This window comes from Rhincodon typus, chromosome 33 (genome assembly GCF_021869965.1).
Source record: "Rhincodon typus isolate 14 chromosome 33, sRhiTyp1.1, whole genome shotgun sequence".
In the NCBI taxonomy this organism is placed as follows: Eukaryota; Metazoa; Chordata; class Chondrichthyes; order Orectolobiformes; family Rhincodontidae; genus Rhincodon; species Rhincodon typus.
In genome coordinates, this window is record NC_063364.1 from 20,083,970 (window position 1) to 20,101,797 (window position 17,828).

The 17,828-nt window shown below is 42.1% G+C and overlaps 1 protein-coding gene across 6 annotated transcripts in view; it reads right to left on the bottom strand.

Moving 5' to 3' along the window:
* Positions 1 to 17,828, bottom strand: part of tnfaip8l3 (tumor necrosis factor, alpha-induced protein 8-like 3) — a 109,123-nt gene that overhangs the window by 3,131 nt on the left and 88,164 nt on the right. For 3 of the 6 annotated variants that reach the window (XM_048616057.1, XM_048616060.1, XM_048616061.1), the window contains exon 2: positions 7,162 to 8,603. In XM_048616057.1, the coding sequence (XP_048472014.1) occupies positions 8,038 to 8,603 (566 nt within the window). In that variant the 3' untranslated portion in view covers positions 7,162 to 8,037. Of the gene's footprint in view, positions 1 to 7,161; positions 8,604 to 17,828 lie in introns of those variants that run through there. The other 3 variants (XM_048616059.1, XM_048616058.1, XR_007265436.1) reach the window with 2 other exon arrangements.

Sequence of the window (17,828 nt, forward strand, 5' to 3'; positions counted from 1 at the left end):
GCCACAGTCCCAGAGGGCTGCTTTCTCATTAGAGAGGTGATTGGGGTTTAAGCTGAGGGTCACCACACCTCAGGGCAGGGGTGAGATTGAGAAGGCAGGACCTTCACAGTAACCTCAATCAGTAAGGGAATTGAACCCATGCTGTTGACATCACTCTGTATTGCAAAGCTGCCATCCAGCAACATTCCTTCTGACTTTTATGCTGGCTATACAGACATCCGAAGCTTGAGAGTGACAGCGCCTCGAGGAACTGGAGATCAATGCTGTGATCAGTATGCTGGCACCGATTATCGTGCGTGGAACATTGGTGAGTAGCCAACTGAGCTATCCAACCACCTTTGGATGGAACAACTCTTACAGCATATTCCGTTTGTCAATTTACAGCTGGGCTAATTCTCTGCTTGAAAATGAAGGATATGTTTTGTTAATATAAAGTAATTTTTAAAAAAGGCTAGCTTTATAAAGAACACAGCTTTTACTTGATTTAATTTTGGCATGATGCACTGGATTGCCTTTAGTTAATGGGATATACCAGTCTGGAAATTGAGCTAACTGAACATAGTGCAGCTGTGTTGGTGATACATTTATCACAGATCATTAGCAAGTTGAAAAATCTTTGCACTGAGAGATCTGCTTTCCCATTTCAGTCAACACATTCAGGCATTACACAGTTAAGTGTACAACATGCAAATGCAGAGTAGAGTTACTTCTGTCAGGCCATGAGAATCTATACTCCCCACTAAATTAATATAACATTGCTCTCATTTTCCAGACCTGATATCTTGTGGTTTCTGAGTGATTGTCAATCAGGGCCATTCGGTGCTGAGGGTCTGTACCTACTGGGAGCTAGTTTGAAAATGCTCATTTATTCCACACAGGACTCTCACAGTTAACAGACAAAGGTGGCTTTCATTGCGTCAGTCCACAGTGGATTCCAACTGTGAACCTAAAGGCAATAAGCCAGTGTTTAAGACACTGCACCACCTTGTTTCTTTGCTTTTTCTCTTTCTGGCCTTTCTTTCAAGTTTATGTGAGACTGCCAGTGAACAAAATTCTGTGTGAGGTCAATGATAAATCAATTTGTGAAAATGTTCCATACAACAGTGTTGCAATTGTAAAAAGGAAGTAACGAGGATTGATGCTGATATCAAAGTTAAGTGCTTTAACTGGGATTTGCCTACCACTTGGTTGATTTGAAGACTGTATGGTTAAATCATTATGATAGCTGCAGACGCTGTTTACCTCCTTGGTAATGTGTTTTAATGTCAGTAGATTCTTTACATTCTGCTCCTGAAAATCCCACAGCAGCTTTTGCCCCATGTTGCCAGTTTTGTGTAATGGATGTGCATATAAACACAGAAACTAACATGCCTACCTCTGATTGAGCTGAGGTGGATACCCCCCACTCTCCTGTGCTTTGGTTAGCCCTACAAAATACTTAATGATTACTGTTCTAAGTGTCAGTTCTGAAGAAAGGTCATTGGACTTGAAATATTAACTCTGTTTCTCTCTGCACATGTTGCCAGACTTGTTGAGTTTCTCCAGCAATTTCAGTTTTTGTTTCCCTATTCCTAGCTTTCCTGCCTTTTTATTCCAGCATGTGGCCCAGAATGTGGCAGAGAAACATGGAGCAGCACTTTTGGTGAAGTTCATTAATGACACAAGGTGAGTTATAAACAGCCCCCAAGCCTGTTTACAAAATATTAATGGCTTCAGTGAATTATTAGTTACATTAGTTGAAAATTGCCAATAATACAGATTCATTACTTTCTCATAAATGTTTTTCAAACAGACCAGCGAAAGGTCGGCTGTTTGAGAACTAAGTAAACCTACAGATATTGATGCCCCTCCTTGTCCTTCACTGTATTTATTTCAGTAGTGATTTTAGTAACCAAGGAAACAGGCTCATTGTATATATTCCAAAGCGTTTAAGAATAATCCAAATACAGGGCAGATAGAGAACAAAAGACTAAACGTTTGAAGAAGATAACCTTAAAACTGAGTTTACATTATAATTATTTGAAAATTAAGATAAAATTGCAGATTGTTTGACTTTTATAGGACCAAAGACTGTCATTTAAAGTGACAGTTTGCTAAGTTCTTAGCATTGGTTTTATTTTGAAATTATTTAGAAACTTAACTGACATTTCACAAGAATCTTTAAGGCTTTCTGTCAAAAATAAGCATTTAAAGCAGGAAGACCATTCTGCTCTTGTTTACTTGATCAAAAAGCCCCTCTTCAGAAACTGCAACTTTATGTTGGTGACAGCATCTCCAACTGGTTGGTTTAAGTGAGTGCATCTGCTTGTTTGTGACCTTTCACATTTTTATCTTAAGGTGCTTTTGTATTCTATTCAAAATCCCTGGATCTAGTTCATGGAGAGTGATAATGTGTGCATTTCACTATGACTCTTACCCTTGGATTTAGAATATAGTGTCCCTGGATTTGCTGTCTTTCAATTTTCCACAGAAACAAATAAAGTACATAGAAAACAAGTTATCCACATCTTTTGAGCTACTAAAACTTGGCTCGGTATTCAGAGAGCAGAATTTTTTTGTCTATCTAAGATGCTGAAGGAAAAGGGAGCCATACTTGTTTCTATTATGGAATTTGACAGTTGTGGCTGCAGTGATTGTAACAAGGTCAGCCAGGTGGACCTCATAAAATGAGTTCCCTGATTGGACCAAATTAACAGCCCCAATCAGGGAGCCCTGGCTGCCAGATAAGAACAGGAGTGTCAGACATCTTGTTCATTCCGAGAGCTAACTCTGGGGGAGCTGGATCAGTGTGAACAACTCTTGATGTGTAAATAATTTGGTGGAATACTGGCCTCTGTGGAGTTATTTCAGTGGCGACAAGAGAAAAGCACCCTGCTAAAGAAACTCACTAGCAGCAGTTGTCTTTGAGTTGGGGAAAGTATTCCTGGCATCATGCCGTTATTTAGGAAGCTTGACTCGTTCGAACCTGCTGTCAAAGAGTGGGCCCAGCATTTGAAAAGATTCCATTATCTTTTCCGGGCAAATGACATTGGTGCAGATGAAAAACAATGAGTAATTCTCCTGACAGCTTGTGAGCCCGTAGCTTTTTCAGTTATTAGGAGCCTAAGTTTCCCTGAGGCACCAAATATTAAAACCTTTCAAGAGTTGATGGATTTACTTGAGGAGTATTATGACCCCAAGCCTCCTCTAATTCTGAGACACTCTGTTTTACTTAGCAAATCGAGAACCAGGGGAATCTGTATCGGGATTTTTGACTACGTTAAGATGATTGGCAGACATGTGACTTTGTTTTAACCCTTAATGAGAGACCGTTTGGTATGTGGATTAATGATGTAACTATGGTAAAGCGCCTACTACCTGACACCCAACCGGACTTCAAACAGGCGCTACATCTGGCTTATCATTGGAAAACACAACAAGTGGAGCATGAGAGTTGCAGGGTATGCCGATGGAAGTGGACACCATCACCTGTCTGACTGAGCTTGGGGTACACCACTTGAGTGAAGGCAATTGCATAGCCCCACTGAGGATATACCCTGAACAGAGGGACTCCAGGTCAGCCCTCACAAAGTCCCAAAACAAAACCAAGCCTCAGCCCAATGATGATAAACATTTTCTTCAGGATCTGGGCTGGCAAGCCATTGTAGTTGCTGTCAGTATGCAGACTTGAGACAGGAAGAGTCCCACCAGACCTAAATTGAGTAAGAGAGCTCATAGGCTGGTGTCCAGGAGAGTGCACACCCTGGAAAGTTCACCTACATCTGGTTTGGAACAGTTACATTACTTAGCAACATCCACATCAGAACCAATCAAAATAAACCTCAGGTTAATTGGTAGTTCTAATGGAAGTTGATAAGGCACAGCCGTTTCAGTGATCGCAGAACCGGTCTTTAAGATAATTCACTCTGGACTCCAACTTTTAAAATTGTGCAAGACCTTAGCTAGACTGACAACCTTCACCGGGGAACCTTTACAGATTAAGGGTGCAACTTCAGTTCCGGTCTCTCATGAGAAGCAGCTGGTTCAGTTACCACTGATTTAAGTAAAAGGCTCAGGCCCAAGCTTAATGGGGGCAAAATTGGTTGAGAAAGATTCACCTAGATTGGTTCAGCACTTTTCCATTAGAAAATGGCTGTCTGAGTGAAGACCTAATTAAATACCCAGATGTTTTTCAGGAAGGTCTAGGAACTATCGAAGAAGTCAAAGTCCCTTGCATGTTGACCAGGAAGCAAATCCACAATTCTTGCCCAGTGCCATTTGCAATAAGGTCCAAATTAGAGACAGAAATCAGAAGGCTGGAAAGTGAAAGAATCCTCAAACCAGTCTATTTTGCAGAATGGGAAGCACCAGTCGTACAGATTGTGAAGCCTGATGGTTGGTTCGCCTTTGTGAGGATTTTAAACAAATGGTAAACCATTTTTCACAGCTGTATGAGGATTTATACACAAAGCTGGCAGGGGAATTGACCTTCTCGAAGTTGGACATAAGTCATGCATACTTGCATGGTTAGATAAGGATTCCCAGAAGTAAGGGTGATCAAAGATGCCCCGCCTCCCATTGTCTGTACCGGTGCTTCGGTCTTTCCTTGGGCTGGTGAACTATTACGGAAAGTTCATACATAACCTGGCCTCCATCCTGGCAGCTTCTCATCAACCCTTAGAAAAGGGTCAGCGTTGGAAATGGTCATACAGCCAAGCCAAACCTTTCAGGGAGTGAAGAAACAGCTATCACCTTCTAAGGTGGTGGCACAGTATGATCCCAAGCGAGATCTGCTGTTGACGTGTGAAGCCTTGCTGTACAGCATATCGGGGCAGTATTAGCTAATCGATGGTCCATTGGAGAGGAACGCGCAAAACCATATGCATCCAGGCCTTTGGCCAATGCAGAGTATAAATACACCCAGATAGAGAAGGAAGGTTTGGCGGTCATATTTGGAGTCAAGAAGTTACACCAATACCTTTACGGATGTAAATTTGTAAAAATAAGGGACCACATGCTAGGTCTACTTAAACAGGACAAGGCAGTGCTGCCTGTGGCTTTAGGTTGAATTTGGCAGTGGGCTCCAAAACTAAGTGTGTATAATTACCAGTTGGAACACTAAGTAGCGGATGCATTGAGCTGCCTCCCACTGGCAGATATACCCCGAGGGGTACTGCCACTGGAACAGTCTATAGTAGTTTTAAACTTTCTGAATACATTTCTAGTCACAGCTGATAATATCAGACTTTGGGTGTAGAAAGAACTGGTCCTGGCAAAAATTGAAACAGGGGAAACCGAAAGGCTGTCACAACCAGAATTGAAACCTTTAGGGGCCTGGCAAGACCAGATCACAGTACATTACTATAGGGAGCGAGAGTGATTGTCCCAAGCAAAGGTCACTGCCAGATACTGGCTGAACTCCATCAGGGTCATCCAGGGGTTTCCAAACTGAAGGTGTTGGTCAGCCAGGCTTGGAGGCCGACAAAGCCGCATTGGTGGCACAGTGCACGGAATGCCAATATGGATAAAAATTACCACCAGCAGATTCCCCACACTTGTAGGAATGGCTGGGTAAACCCTGGGCTCAGTTACATGCTGACTATGCAGGTCCTTTCATGAGCTTAATGTTCTTAGTCATTGTGGGTGCCCACTCAATGTGGCTACAAGTGCATAGACTTCATTCGTCAAACACGGGGACAAGGATAGAAATTTACCCGCATCTTTTGCAATACATGGATCCACAGAAATGTTGATCGTAGATAACGGGCCATCATCTTCCAGCAGAGAATCTGAGTATTTCCTATATAAGGACAGCTTCATACCATCTATCATCCAATGGTCTGGCAAAAAGAGCAGACCAAACTTTGAAGGCAGGTTTAATGAAACAGCCTACAGCTTCACTCGATACCAAACTGCCCTGGTTCCTATTTGATTATAGGACCACACCTCATGCAACTACAGGGATAGCTCCAGCAGAGTTGCTAATGGGGAGAAGACTCGCACCAGGTTAAATCTGATCTTCCTGGACCCGGAGGTGAGGGGAGGGTGAAATGATATTAGGAACACTAATGTTGAACACTCGACTCTGCTAAGTGAGAGAGAGAGAGTTTACTTCAGGGGATGAAGTTTGGTGTGGGAGCCACAGGAATGGCCCTGCATGGGTAAGAGGTATGGTCAACATGAGGTCAGGTCCAGTGACGTATAAAGTTCATGTGGGTATGATGGTCCTGAACAAGCCTGTGGGTCATATAAAAGCTGCAAATTCATAAATGGTGCAGGAGCAAAATGTGCCTGTCTCCTTAATAGCTTTTCCAACTGTTCCCGTGGGTTCTCCCTCAAGCGTCGAAGCTACCTCGGAATCTGATATTGACATGATAGATGCCACCACCTCAAAGCCTTTGCTGCCTGAGGAGGAGAGTGAATTTTTCTGAGATGCTCCGGGCACAAGAGGCGAGCTTCTGTGTGTGTTACACACCACCCATATCAAAAGCAGAGCTGGAGAAATCTGACCCAGTGCTTAAACACCCCAAGAGGAGCTACAAAAATAAACTGGCCCACGTCTTTGAACTCGGGAAGTTGCAGCGGGGGGAATGTAGTGATTGTAATGCAGTCAGCCAGGTGGACCTCAGAAAATGAGTTCCCTGATTGTGACTGTTAACCTGATTCAATTTGGGAGCCCTGGCTGCCAGCTAATTATAGAAGTGTCAGACATCCTGTTCACTCTGAGAACGGGCTGTGAGGGAACTGGATCAGTGTGAAGGACTCTCTATGTATAAGTGAAGGGTGACTTGGTGACGGGATACTGGCCTCTCTGGAGTTATTTCAATGACAGACCATCTACCAGCTGCATTCTTAGTGTGGGAAACATGGCTGTACTTCATTGGGCCTGGAGGATTATGTTGTTACTTAAATGAAAACAAGTAGTTAACAGGAAATGGTGTGGCTCCTTATTTTGTGAAAAGATGACTTGACTCTTCCTATGACATTTGCAAGATGTGGTGGTATTATTCTTGTTCTGGGTTTTAAGTATTGCAACAGTGTAGAGATAAGGAGAAACTTCTTCAGACAGAGAGTGGTGAATCTATGGAATTCACTGCTACAGAAGGCTGTGGAGGGCAGGCCATTGAGTATCTTTAAGACGAGATAGATATGTTCTTGATTGTCAAGGGGATCAAGGGTTTCAGGGAGAATGGGGTTGAGGAACTTATCAGGCATGATTGAATGGCGGAGCAGACTCGATGGGGTGAATAGCCTAATTTCTGTTCCTATGTCTTGTCGTCTATCTGCCTTTGAATTAGAAAACAGTCTGTATTTTTTTCTCCCTCTCCACTAAGCGTTGAATATACTTTGGAATCTGAGATGGTCACTGGACTGACTTGTGAGTCTGCGTTGTTTTTTAATTTAGGAGGGTTGTAAGAACATCCTACCAAACAGTGGTGGAAGCACAATCTGTAGTAGCTTTTGAAAGGCATTTGCATAAATAAGTGACAAGAGGAAATGGACAGCAAGAATGACACTATGGGGGGGATTCTTTTCAAGATCTGGCACAGCCACTGGGCTGAGTGGCTTTCTGCTTAAACAACGAATATGTTTGACCGAAGCTATTGTTGCATTTTCAGCAACATTGGAGCAACATTTTATGGGTTGTTTAGCTGAAACTACTGAATTGTTATAATTTTTCTGAACATAATAGCTCATTGTTACTTGGATTGAGGTGTTGGAAAATACTTTTAACATCTGAAGATAACAGTATTATAAACATCCCAACCTGTGCCAGTGAAAATGTAATTTAAATTTTTACAAAAAGCTCTTTAACATGCATTGTCACAGCAGATAATTTACTCTTCCTCCATAGCAACAAAATTGGTTCACAATCTGGTTTGTTTTCAAATGCATACACTTACAGTATAACAATCATAGACAAAAGGAATCTCTGTGGCACTCAAATACAAACAATGGGAATAGACCATCAAACCCTGCAATGATGGTACATGGGTCCCTTGAAGACAAGTGGATGGTGGGAATTCAAATGTTTTCTTTTTGTTTAGGCAGTAAAGTTCAGATGATGCCTTCATCCAGCAGTTTGTTGATGCCCTCGCAGATTTTCTGCAGATACTCTTTGTAAACTCCAACGGGATTGTACAACTCAGACAAAAACTCCACATCTGCAAAGAGTCTGAAAACGTGATCAATGCGTCCATGGGATTTGGGAGTGAGGTGTCGCTCGATCAGAATGTGCAGCAAATCCTTGCATTCAGTCAGCAGTTCTGCCAGAACATTTCTATCGAAGGTAAACTCAACCTCATAGAAACTGACTGCTGTCATAGCTGCCTGATTTAACTTCTTCTTGAATTTATCCACTACCTCCACTTCGTCTTGGTTGAACTGGTTATTTCTGTAGAGGATTCCGATTTTTAGAGCAATCTTGATCAAATCCTTCAAGACTTTGTGAGCCTCTTTCTTGTCACTGGTGTAATCTCTGGTTACTTTGTACAGCTCATCAAGGATCTCACTACTTGTGTCGTCAATGAGCATATTGGCCACTGCCTTGGTAGCCATTTTGCTCAAGATCTTTTTCTGAGCTTGCAGGGCCAAGCTTTTGGAGTTAAAGGATTCTGTTACTGCTGTGAAAATAAAGGGGGAGAAAATTACTGTGATCACAAAGCATTTTCATACAGTACAGTTGCACAGTAGCCTCCAACACAGAAACAAGCTATTCTGGGTTCCACTGCTCTCTACTGGCATTCATCTTCACACAAGTTGGTTCCAGCATGACTGACTCTTGTGCCATAATGTAAAGGGTGCTTTAACTGGGAAAGGAGGGGAGTGTGTTGGTGGAGACTGGGAGCATTGCTGGTGAGGCTAACCATAAAAGCTGGGCTGGAAGGGATTTTGTAGTATAGCAGTAGTTTTCCTGCCTCTGGACCAGGAAACTGGATTCAATTCCCATCTGCTCCAGAGGTGTGTGACAATAAGGTCTGTAATGTGAAGACATTTAAGAGCTGGGAGTTTTGGGGGAGGGAGTGGGGAGGGGAAGACTTTAACACCCACTGGTGACCTCACCCACACAACACATTCACAAAAACACAAATAGATTAACTCTCCCCAGAGATTGTCCTCAAAATAACTCCAGGGAAAGTAAAAATAAGGGATAATACCTTGAAATATAGGTCTGCTGTTTAAACAAAAACAGAAATTGCTGGAGAAATTCAGATCTGGAAGCCTCTGCAGAGAGAAATCAGCATTAACATTACAAGTCTAGTGACCCTTCTTCAGAATGGGTGGAGAAAGAGTCCAGAGCAAGAGAGGGAAAAAAAGAAAAGGGCAGGCAGATAAAGGGATTGTTGATAGTAAGCCTGGGAAGCAGAGAAGCAAGATGGATGATAGTGGGGGATATGAGTTGTTGAAAATAAGTGTCAGCATAAATACCGCCTTTTTCAAGCTCCTTCTGGAATTGAACCATTAACACTGATTCCTCCCTCTCTGCAGATGCTGCCCAAACCCCTGCTGAGTTTCTCCAGCAATTTCTGTTTGCTTCAGATTTCCAGCTGTTTGTTTGCCCTGGGTCCTTCCTACATCTTTTCAGTATACCTTATTCCTTTCTCCCAATTGTGGTTATCCTGCATCCCTTAACCTCAACATACCTTGTGCTGGGCAAGTTGTACATTCTAACTATTCTTTCATAGAATGCCTACAGTGTGGGAGCAGGCCATTCAGCCCATCAAGTCCAAGAGCATCACACCCAGACTCCTCTCCCCACACTATCCCTGCATTTCCCATGGCCAATCCACCTAACCCGCATATCTTTGGACTGTAGGAGGAAACCAGGGCACCCAGAGGAAATCCACACAGACACAGGGAGAATGTGCAAATTCCACACAGAGTTGTCCCAGGGTGGAATTGAACCCAGGTTCCTGGTGCTGTGAGGTAGCAGTGCTAACCACTGAGCCACCTTGCTTGCCCTTCTGATTGAAGCTGTTTCTCCTGAATTCATCATTGGATTATCAGTGATTATCTCCTACTTATGCTTCTTCAATTCTGATGGAAGATCAGAAATCTGAAATAATACCTTTGTTTCACTCCACTCCACATGTGTTTTTCCAGCATCTTTTTATTATTCTCTATTTCAAGATCTTTCTTTGTATGATCTGCCTGTACTGCATGCAAAACAAAACTTTTCACTGTACCTAGATACATGTGACAGTAATAAATCAAATCAAAGCCACCTCATCTTTACTTGAGCCTTCCTGTGTTTAAATTTCTGTTCATAAAACCATTGTTTTGTACTCATGCAGCTGAGGTCTTTAATGGACAAAAGTAAGCCATCCCAGTCTTTTAGCAAACCTTCACTAATTCGGAATATTCACAAGTAATAGAGTGGAATAACTTCATAGGGCAGCAGGTTAATAGACGATGCAATAAGTTTTCTTAAAAGGTCGACTGATTCCTTGTCTGTTAAAAACACCAATAAGCCATTGTGCAAAAATGGTTTGAGAGTGTTTGATAGGAAGGAAGATTTTGAAAGAGATGACCATCTGTAAAGTGGCTTTCAAAGCTCCACCTGGGGGTGGGATGGGGTGAGGTCAACAATGCAAGTTTAAGTTAGGGTGGCTAGTGCCTTTTTAAAAATTCACTCAACACTGATGCTAGATTGAGCATTTAACACACTCCCACTTGTGACATTTGGTGGTCTAGGAGGAAATGATATAATGCATTGTGATCCCAGAGCCAGTCTGCCCCAACAGAATGATATGCCATTACACCATAGACCGGTTGTAGATACTTTTAATCAATGGTCTCCTGGCATGTTATGACATACCTCTGAAGCAGGTGGGATTTGAACCGGTGTCTTCTGGCTCAGAGGTAGGGAGACTTCCAGTTGTACCATCAAGTAATCATTGCGGTCCACTGCTACCGTCAATTGAGTCAGGATGGAGGCGTTGCAAATGTCCTGCAGCACCGTCTTCCAGTACGGTATAAATCAGTTTACAATCTAGGCCAATGTGCTGTTTACTGAGAGGCTGATACCTTGTTCTGCAGATCTAAACTTTGGTCACTAGGAAAGCAGCAATGAATAACTAAGGCAGCAAGTCACATTTTACCAAATAGCGTGCGTCTCCAAAATCTAAGAAGTCACTGATGGCATTTGTATAGTCGATGAACACAAAGTCAGTACCTTGCAATAAGATCAATGTGCAGCAATTCTGTGTAGCACCACCAGCCAATAATAGCTTCCCAGCTGGCTGTCACAGTGCCATCTGTTAGTGCCAATTACATGGACCAGACTCCTTTGTTCTGAAGACAGACTGGAAGTATGGTCTCATAAACACCAAGGCTATGCTTCTGGAGGAATCAGTAAGTGATGTAGCTGATAAGGCTTTCATGAATGAGCAGAAATAAGGTCTGAGATGGAGACTGTGGGAGAAGCCACACTTTGAATTAGACTGTAGTAATGTTTGTGTCTAGTGTCAATAAACAGTTAGAATCACTTTATCATACCTACACCCAGATTACTTGGTGGAGCACAGCAGTTAAGGATGTCCAACCAGTTCAACACCAAAAGGGACAAGTACAAGCTAAGCCTTAAGTTAAGGGCAGATTGGGTCATAGTGCAGGGCTCCACTCTATAGTCAACACCATTCCAAACCAATACTCTTCATCTCTGCTGAATTATTCTCTTTTGGCAGCCATGGACTGAAGCAGAGCACAGATTTTTTTTCTAAAAAGTTCCATGTAGCTATTAAGATCAGTGTGGGACAGAACACTGTTATCCACAAACCACATCAAGTTGTTGATTTGATTTGATTTGATTTATTATTGTCAAATGTATCTAGATACAGTGAAAAGTTTTGTTTTACATGCAGTGCAGGCAGATTATTCCATGCAAAGTGCATTAGGGTAATAGAACAGAGCAAAGAATACAATGTTATGGCTGTAGATAATGTGCACAGACAGCGAGATCAACATTAAATTTGCATTGCAATCTTAGTGCATCATCCTTCATGGCAGCACTGTAGTGTGCAACCATTTGTGCACAAAGATGCCTAACTGATGAGAAGCGGGATGCTGTTGCCCCAAAATCGTGATGAGATGATACAGACTAATAAAGAGGAGGATGTTGTAGCAACAGATATAGCAGGAAGACCAGCTACTCATTCATGCGACCTGCAATCTGTCACTTCCTTCAAATAACTATCCGGGTCATAGTTGGGAATTCAAGTGGCACAAATCATTCATCAATATTATTGTCAGTTTGCCATGTTCGTCCTTTCCCATGTTGTAGCCTTGATCTGCATCATCAAAAACATTTGAGCGAAGTTGCAATGAGCTGCATCAATTTTTGCTGAAAATTTAAGAGGTCCTGACCCAGAGCATTCACTTGATGAAAGGCATGATGTGTGTCTTTCCCATATCATCCCAGGTGTATTTAAATCATGCAGCAACAACAGCATACCTCCAAAACTGCCTTCTCCATCAATAATGCAGAAATGAATCCAGCTGGAAGAAATGTGGTTCCTCAGAGCAGGTCACCAGACCCGAAACGTTAACTCTGTTTTCTCCTTCACAGATGCCAGACCTGCTGAGCTTTTCCAGCAACTTTGTTTTTGTTCCTGATTCACAGCATCCGCAGTTCTTTTGGTTTTTATTTAAAGATGTGTTGTCATTGGATTCTCTAGATTGATGCTGGGAACAGAGAGTCTGTTTTATGATGAGGTTGGTCCTGTTATCATTGGAGTTTGGAAGAATGAAACCTATTAAAACATACAAAAGTCTTCAGGGACTTGACAGTAGATGTGGAAATGTTGTTTCTTTTGTGGGAGAGTTTAGGACCAAAAGGCATTACCTCAGAATAAATGATTGCCCATTTACAACAGAGATGAGAAGAAATTTGTCCTCTCTGAGTGGTGCGGGCTGTAGCGACTGGCTCCTTAAGTATGTTCAAGGCTGAGATAGAAGTTTAATCAGAAAGAGAATCAAGGGTTATGTGAAAAAGGCAGCAAAGTGGAGTTGAGGATTATCAGATCTAATTGAATGGCAGAGCAGACTCAATGGGCTGAATGGCCTGCTTCTGCTCCTATTTCTTATGACCTAAACAGCTCCCAAAAGATCTCAAATTGATCAATGGCCAAACATTTAGAGTCAGCCAAAAATTGTTTCGTTTTCGCATTTGTCCCACCAGGTCCCAGAGCTATAGAGACCTGAATCCTGAAGCAGTGATAGTCTGTCCAGCCTAAAGATGGGCTACACTTTACAAATATCCTTCTGTTCTCATATCTTCCTCATTACCTGTTTCCAGGTAATCCAGGGACCGTATGTAGCTTCAACCTTGGCCAACCTTCCTGCAGGAAGTGCTGTATGATGCTGTAAAGTCAAATAGAGCAAACCAACACCCTACTTTACCGTCCATCAATTGAGAAATTTAGGTTTCTCCACTGCTCATCCAGAAACACATTTCTTATTGCTGATCTATTTTCTGCATTGGGCCACTTGACGTTTTGTTTTTAAAACCTCCTTGTAGAAGTTTTTCTCCTCAGCTTTGAACCCATGAGCAAGTCCCCACTGGTGGGCAGGAACTCTGTTCGCTAAATATGACAGCCACGGAAGTGTTGGCCATCAGGAGCTCAGCAGGGCACAGATTTCGCCCCCCCACCCCTCTGCTGAAATGCCAGCCTCGAGAAAGATCTACAATTTAGGCTGAAATTGAAAATGGCCACATGGATTGGATGCCAAAGCACTACCCACCGCTCCCCACCTCCCCTGTATGAGTCAGTGCCGAATGGAGTGAAGTGATTTAGAAACAAGAAAGTAAATGCTGGTTTGCTATTTCAGGTCCCTGGAGGAGAAACAAGTGCCTCAGAGATCCCGGAGAAAATGGAAATTGGTAATAGCATGTTATAAAGATTGGAACATTTCAATAATCGTAGAGCATCAGAACCAGTTGGAGAGCATCCAGTGCTGAAGGACTGACAGTTGAAGTAAAGGGACCTGTAACTGAATTTCTTTGGCGGGTATAATATAGAGAGGAGCACTGCCAAAAAAAAAGACATCAGCTTACTCTAAGATTTTTTTGCAAGGTCCAGGATGGGACGGCACAGTGGCTCAGTGGTCAGCACTGCTGTCTCACAATGCCAGGGACCTGGATTTGATCTCACCCTCTGGCAACAGTCTGTGTGGAGTTTGCACATTCTCCCCGTGTCTGTGTGAGTTTTCTACAGGTGCTCCGGTTTCCTCCCACAGTCCAAAGGATGTGCAGGCTCGGTGGATTGACCATGCTAAATTGCCCAGTGTGTCCAGGGATCTGCAGGCTAGATGGACTAGCAATTGGAAATGTGGTTTTATGGAAATAGGGTGGGGGACAGGTTTGGATGGGATGCTGTTCACAGGGTTGGTGTGGACGCAATAGGCTGACTGGCCTGCTTCCACACTGTAGGGATTCTATTTTATGATATAAAGGAACCAACTAAAGCATAATTACTAAAGGCAATGCACACTAGCTATCATCCATTTGTGAAAGGCCATTTATAACTTATTAATTGGAATAAACACAAGATTATTTACTTGGGACCTACTGAGACAATCTGACAATGCACTTAGTTAAAACTGTTTAATCCATCTTTGTAATTCATGAGTGAATGAAAAAGCAATGCATTTTTTTAATATTCAAAACAACAATAACGTTCAAAAACAACCATTCAGCATCTAGCTAGCTCCATCACCTTCAGCCAAGGCTGGATAGCGTGGCCTAAACTGAATTTGTACAATTTACAAACTTCCTTAGCAGTCAATACAGCACAGTGTTATGTACATTGATATGAAATAATAAGATTGATGAAGTGAGGCAATTCCATTGTGCTGTTGACATGAAGTTGGATGTGCTGTATTAATGAGCAGAAAGGTCCAGGTCCTACAACATGCATAAGATACTCAGCACCCTGGACAGCAAGTTACTTTCTGGGAGGCTTTGTACAAATGATACACTAATGCTCCAGGAAATGGTTAAATCAAGAAATCATAATATTGACTGGGAAAGTTTGCTCCAGTGGAGTGTGATAGGGAGGGACACACATTTAATAAAGGAAACCCTCTTGATGCTGGAATGTCCTGAACGATTCCTTTGGTTTCTAGCAATTATGTTTAATTGAAATTCTTCTGCAAACAAATGACAGCAATCGTCTGAGAATTAGGGCTAGACCATTCAGGAGAGACGTTAGAAAGCACCTCTACACACAAAAGGTGATAGATGTTTGGAACTCTCTTCCACAAGCTGTATTGGATGCTGGATCAGTTGTTACTTTTAAATCTGAGGTAGATAATTCTTTTGTTAAGCAAAGATATTAAGGGATATCGGCCGGGGCAGGGACCTGGAGTTAGGCCACAGATCGGTCATAATCTCATGAATGGGGGGATCAGTCCTGGGGTGCTGAATGTTCTACTCCTGTTGGTTCCTATATCAATTAAGATTCAGTTTAAGAATGTAAGATACTGTTAGGAAGAACAGTTGAGGGAAAGGTCAGACTGAGGATCAAGAGATGACCTAAATAAGAAATAAATAAGTTACAGGCTAATTGAGAAATAAGGGCAGCATAAACTGAACTATTGAAAAGGTTCAAAGATGTGGAAGAGGCAGCATTGCAAATGAGAAGAACAAGACAGTCACAGCTGATCACCTCTCCCTTTCCCAATATTTAAAGATTCTCAAAAACATGAATATGAACAATAATTAAAGTTAATATGAAATGCCTCATAGGCTTTGTCACTATTATTAGTGTTAGGAGTTAGGCTTTCAGTAGAACTTTATTTTCAATTTGCCAGCTTTATCAAGTTTGCTTCACCTATTTTATTGCTGAAAAGAGAGACGCATTATTAAGGTTTTTCATCTTGCACTCATCGGAACCAATGCAAGAATTCCAAATTTCAAATTTCAAATTCCAAATTTTTACTTGCTGATTAGTTGGCAAGTCAACTCTGATTGGCTGAGGGGTCATGCAACTCGGCAGGGTTGGACACCGCGGTGGCAGACTGACAATACAAGATGTTAAGTCCATTTTCTTTGGGCGCATGCCGACAAAAACTTGGCCCAAAGTACTAGTTCCATTCATTGGAACTTTGTTTGAGGGCGGGAAACCTACTTGTTACAACAGCAGATGGAGCACTACACAATAGGAAAGATAACAGTGAAGAAAGTTGATGCATCAAGGCCACATCCCTGCTGCAATTACACTTCACAAAATTACAGGCAAATATAATTGGCTGTATGAAAGTCTGAACCTTTGTCTGAGTCTATGAAGCCTCAAGATCAAAACAGAATCAGAAAGCACAAAAGGAGGCCATTTGGCCCATTCTTGAAAGTGCTTTCCTCTTAGAACCAACCATCTACCCCTGTATTTTTTTCCCTTAACCTTACAAAACTTTCATCTCAAATGTTTATTCAATTCCTTTTTACAAGTAACTTTTGAAAGTACTTCCACTGTCCATCTGACTGCTTAAAGAAATAGGGCAGTCTAAAACTAGAGGGCATAGGTTTAAGGTGAGAGGGGAAAGATTTAAAAGGGACCTAATTGGCAATTTTTTCACGCAGAGGATGGTGCGTGTATGATATGAGCTGCCAGAGGAGGTGGTGGAGGCTGGTACAATGACAATATTTAAAAGGCACCTGGATGGGTACATAACTAGGAAGGGGTTGGAGGGATATGGGCCAAACGCTGGCAAATCGGACTGGATTAATCTAGGATATCTGGTTGGCATGGATGAATTGGACCAAAGGGTTTGTTTCTATGCTGTATGACTCTATGACTCTATCTTGCTGTTTTGACAGTTAATGATCTTATCTATTACATCTAATTACCAACCATCTTATGCATTAAATCTCTTTAGAGTAATCTCAGTTCCTTAAGTCTCCCACAAGATTTCATCCCTGTAGCAGTCTCCCTTGCATACATTTATAGCTCTGGACATCTTCCTGAAGTGTGGTTCCCAAATTGGACACAATGAAAACCAATCTTTTTTTTAAAGTTTTGCATAACTTCTTTGCTTAAGCATACAAAGTTTAAATCAATAGTGTCTTTAAATTTGACATTTTTCAAAGCCTATTATCAATGTATTTTGGTCTTTTGATTGTAGATTTGTGACTCAACACTCTACACATTACGAACATTCTGATGCAACATGGTAGCAGTGTGTAGCAACTTAGCAAGGCTCCTTTGATTACACCTTTCAAACTCATGACCTCTACCACCTAGAAGGACAAGACACATAGAAACCCCAGCAATGACAGTCTACCCTGACTTGGAACTGTAACACCTTCCCTTCACTGTTGCTGCACTGTCTTTTCCTAACAGCACTCTGGGTGTACCTGTACCGTGGTAATGATTCAACAAGGTAAATCACCACCATCTTCTGAAGGGCATTTAGGAACAGGCAGTAAATTCTGGTCTAGCCAGATGCTCACATCTAAAAATGAATAAACAACAACTAAAGCAATTCAGCCCCAGTGAGTATGAAACATGAGGGCAAATATGAGTTGACATGAATCAGGACCTGTTGGCAATTTGCAGGCTAGAGTCTGATGCCCTAACCTGCCTCCTGGTGGCTGCAGAGGGACATGCAGCTTCTGTTGGATACCCAACAGATCCTACCCTGGTACGAAACTCCAGGGTTAAACATAAAATAATAACTTGGACTACAGAGGCTCGGCAAAGGCACACTGCTGCTGCTGCACTCTGTTCCGTGGATGAAAGCTAGATTCAGGGCAGCAGGATAGGAAAGACCACAGCTGTTACTGTTCAAAGATTAGAAACAATTTACCTTTGGCTAAAGCAGTGCCTGAGAAATCAGATTCATATTTTTAA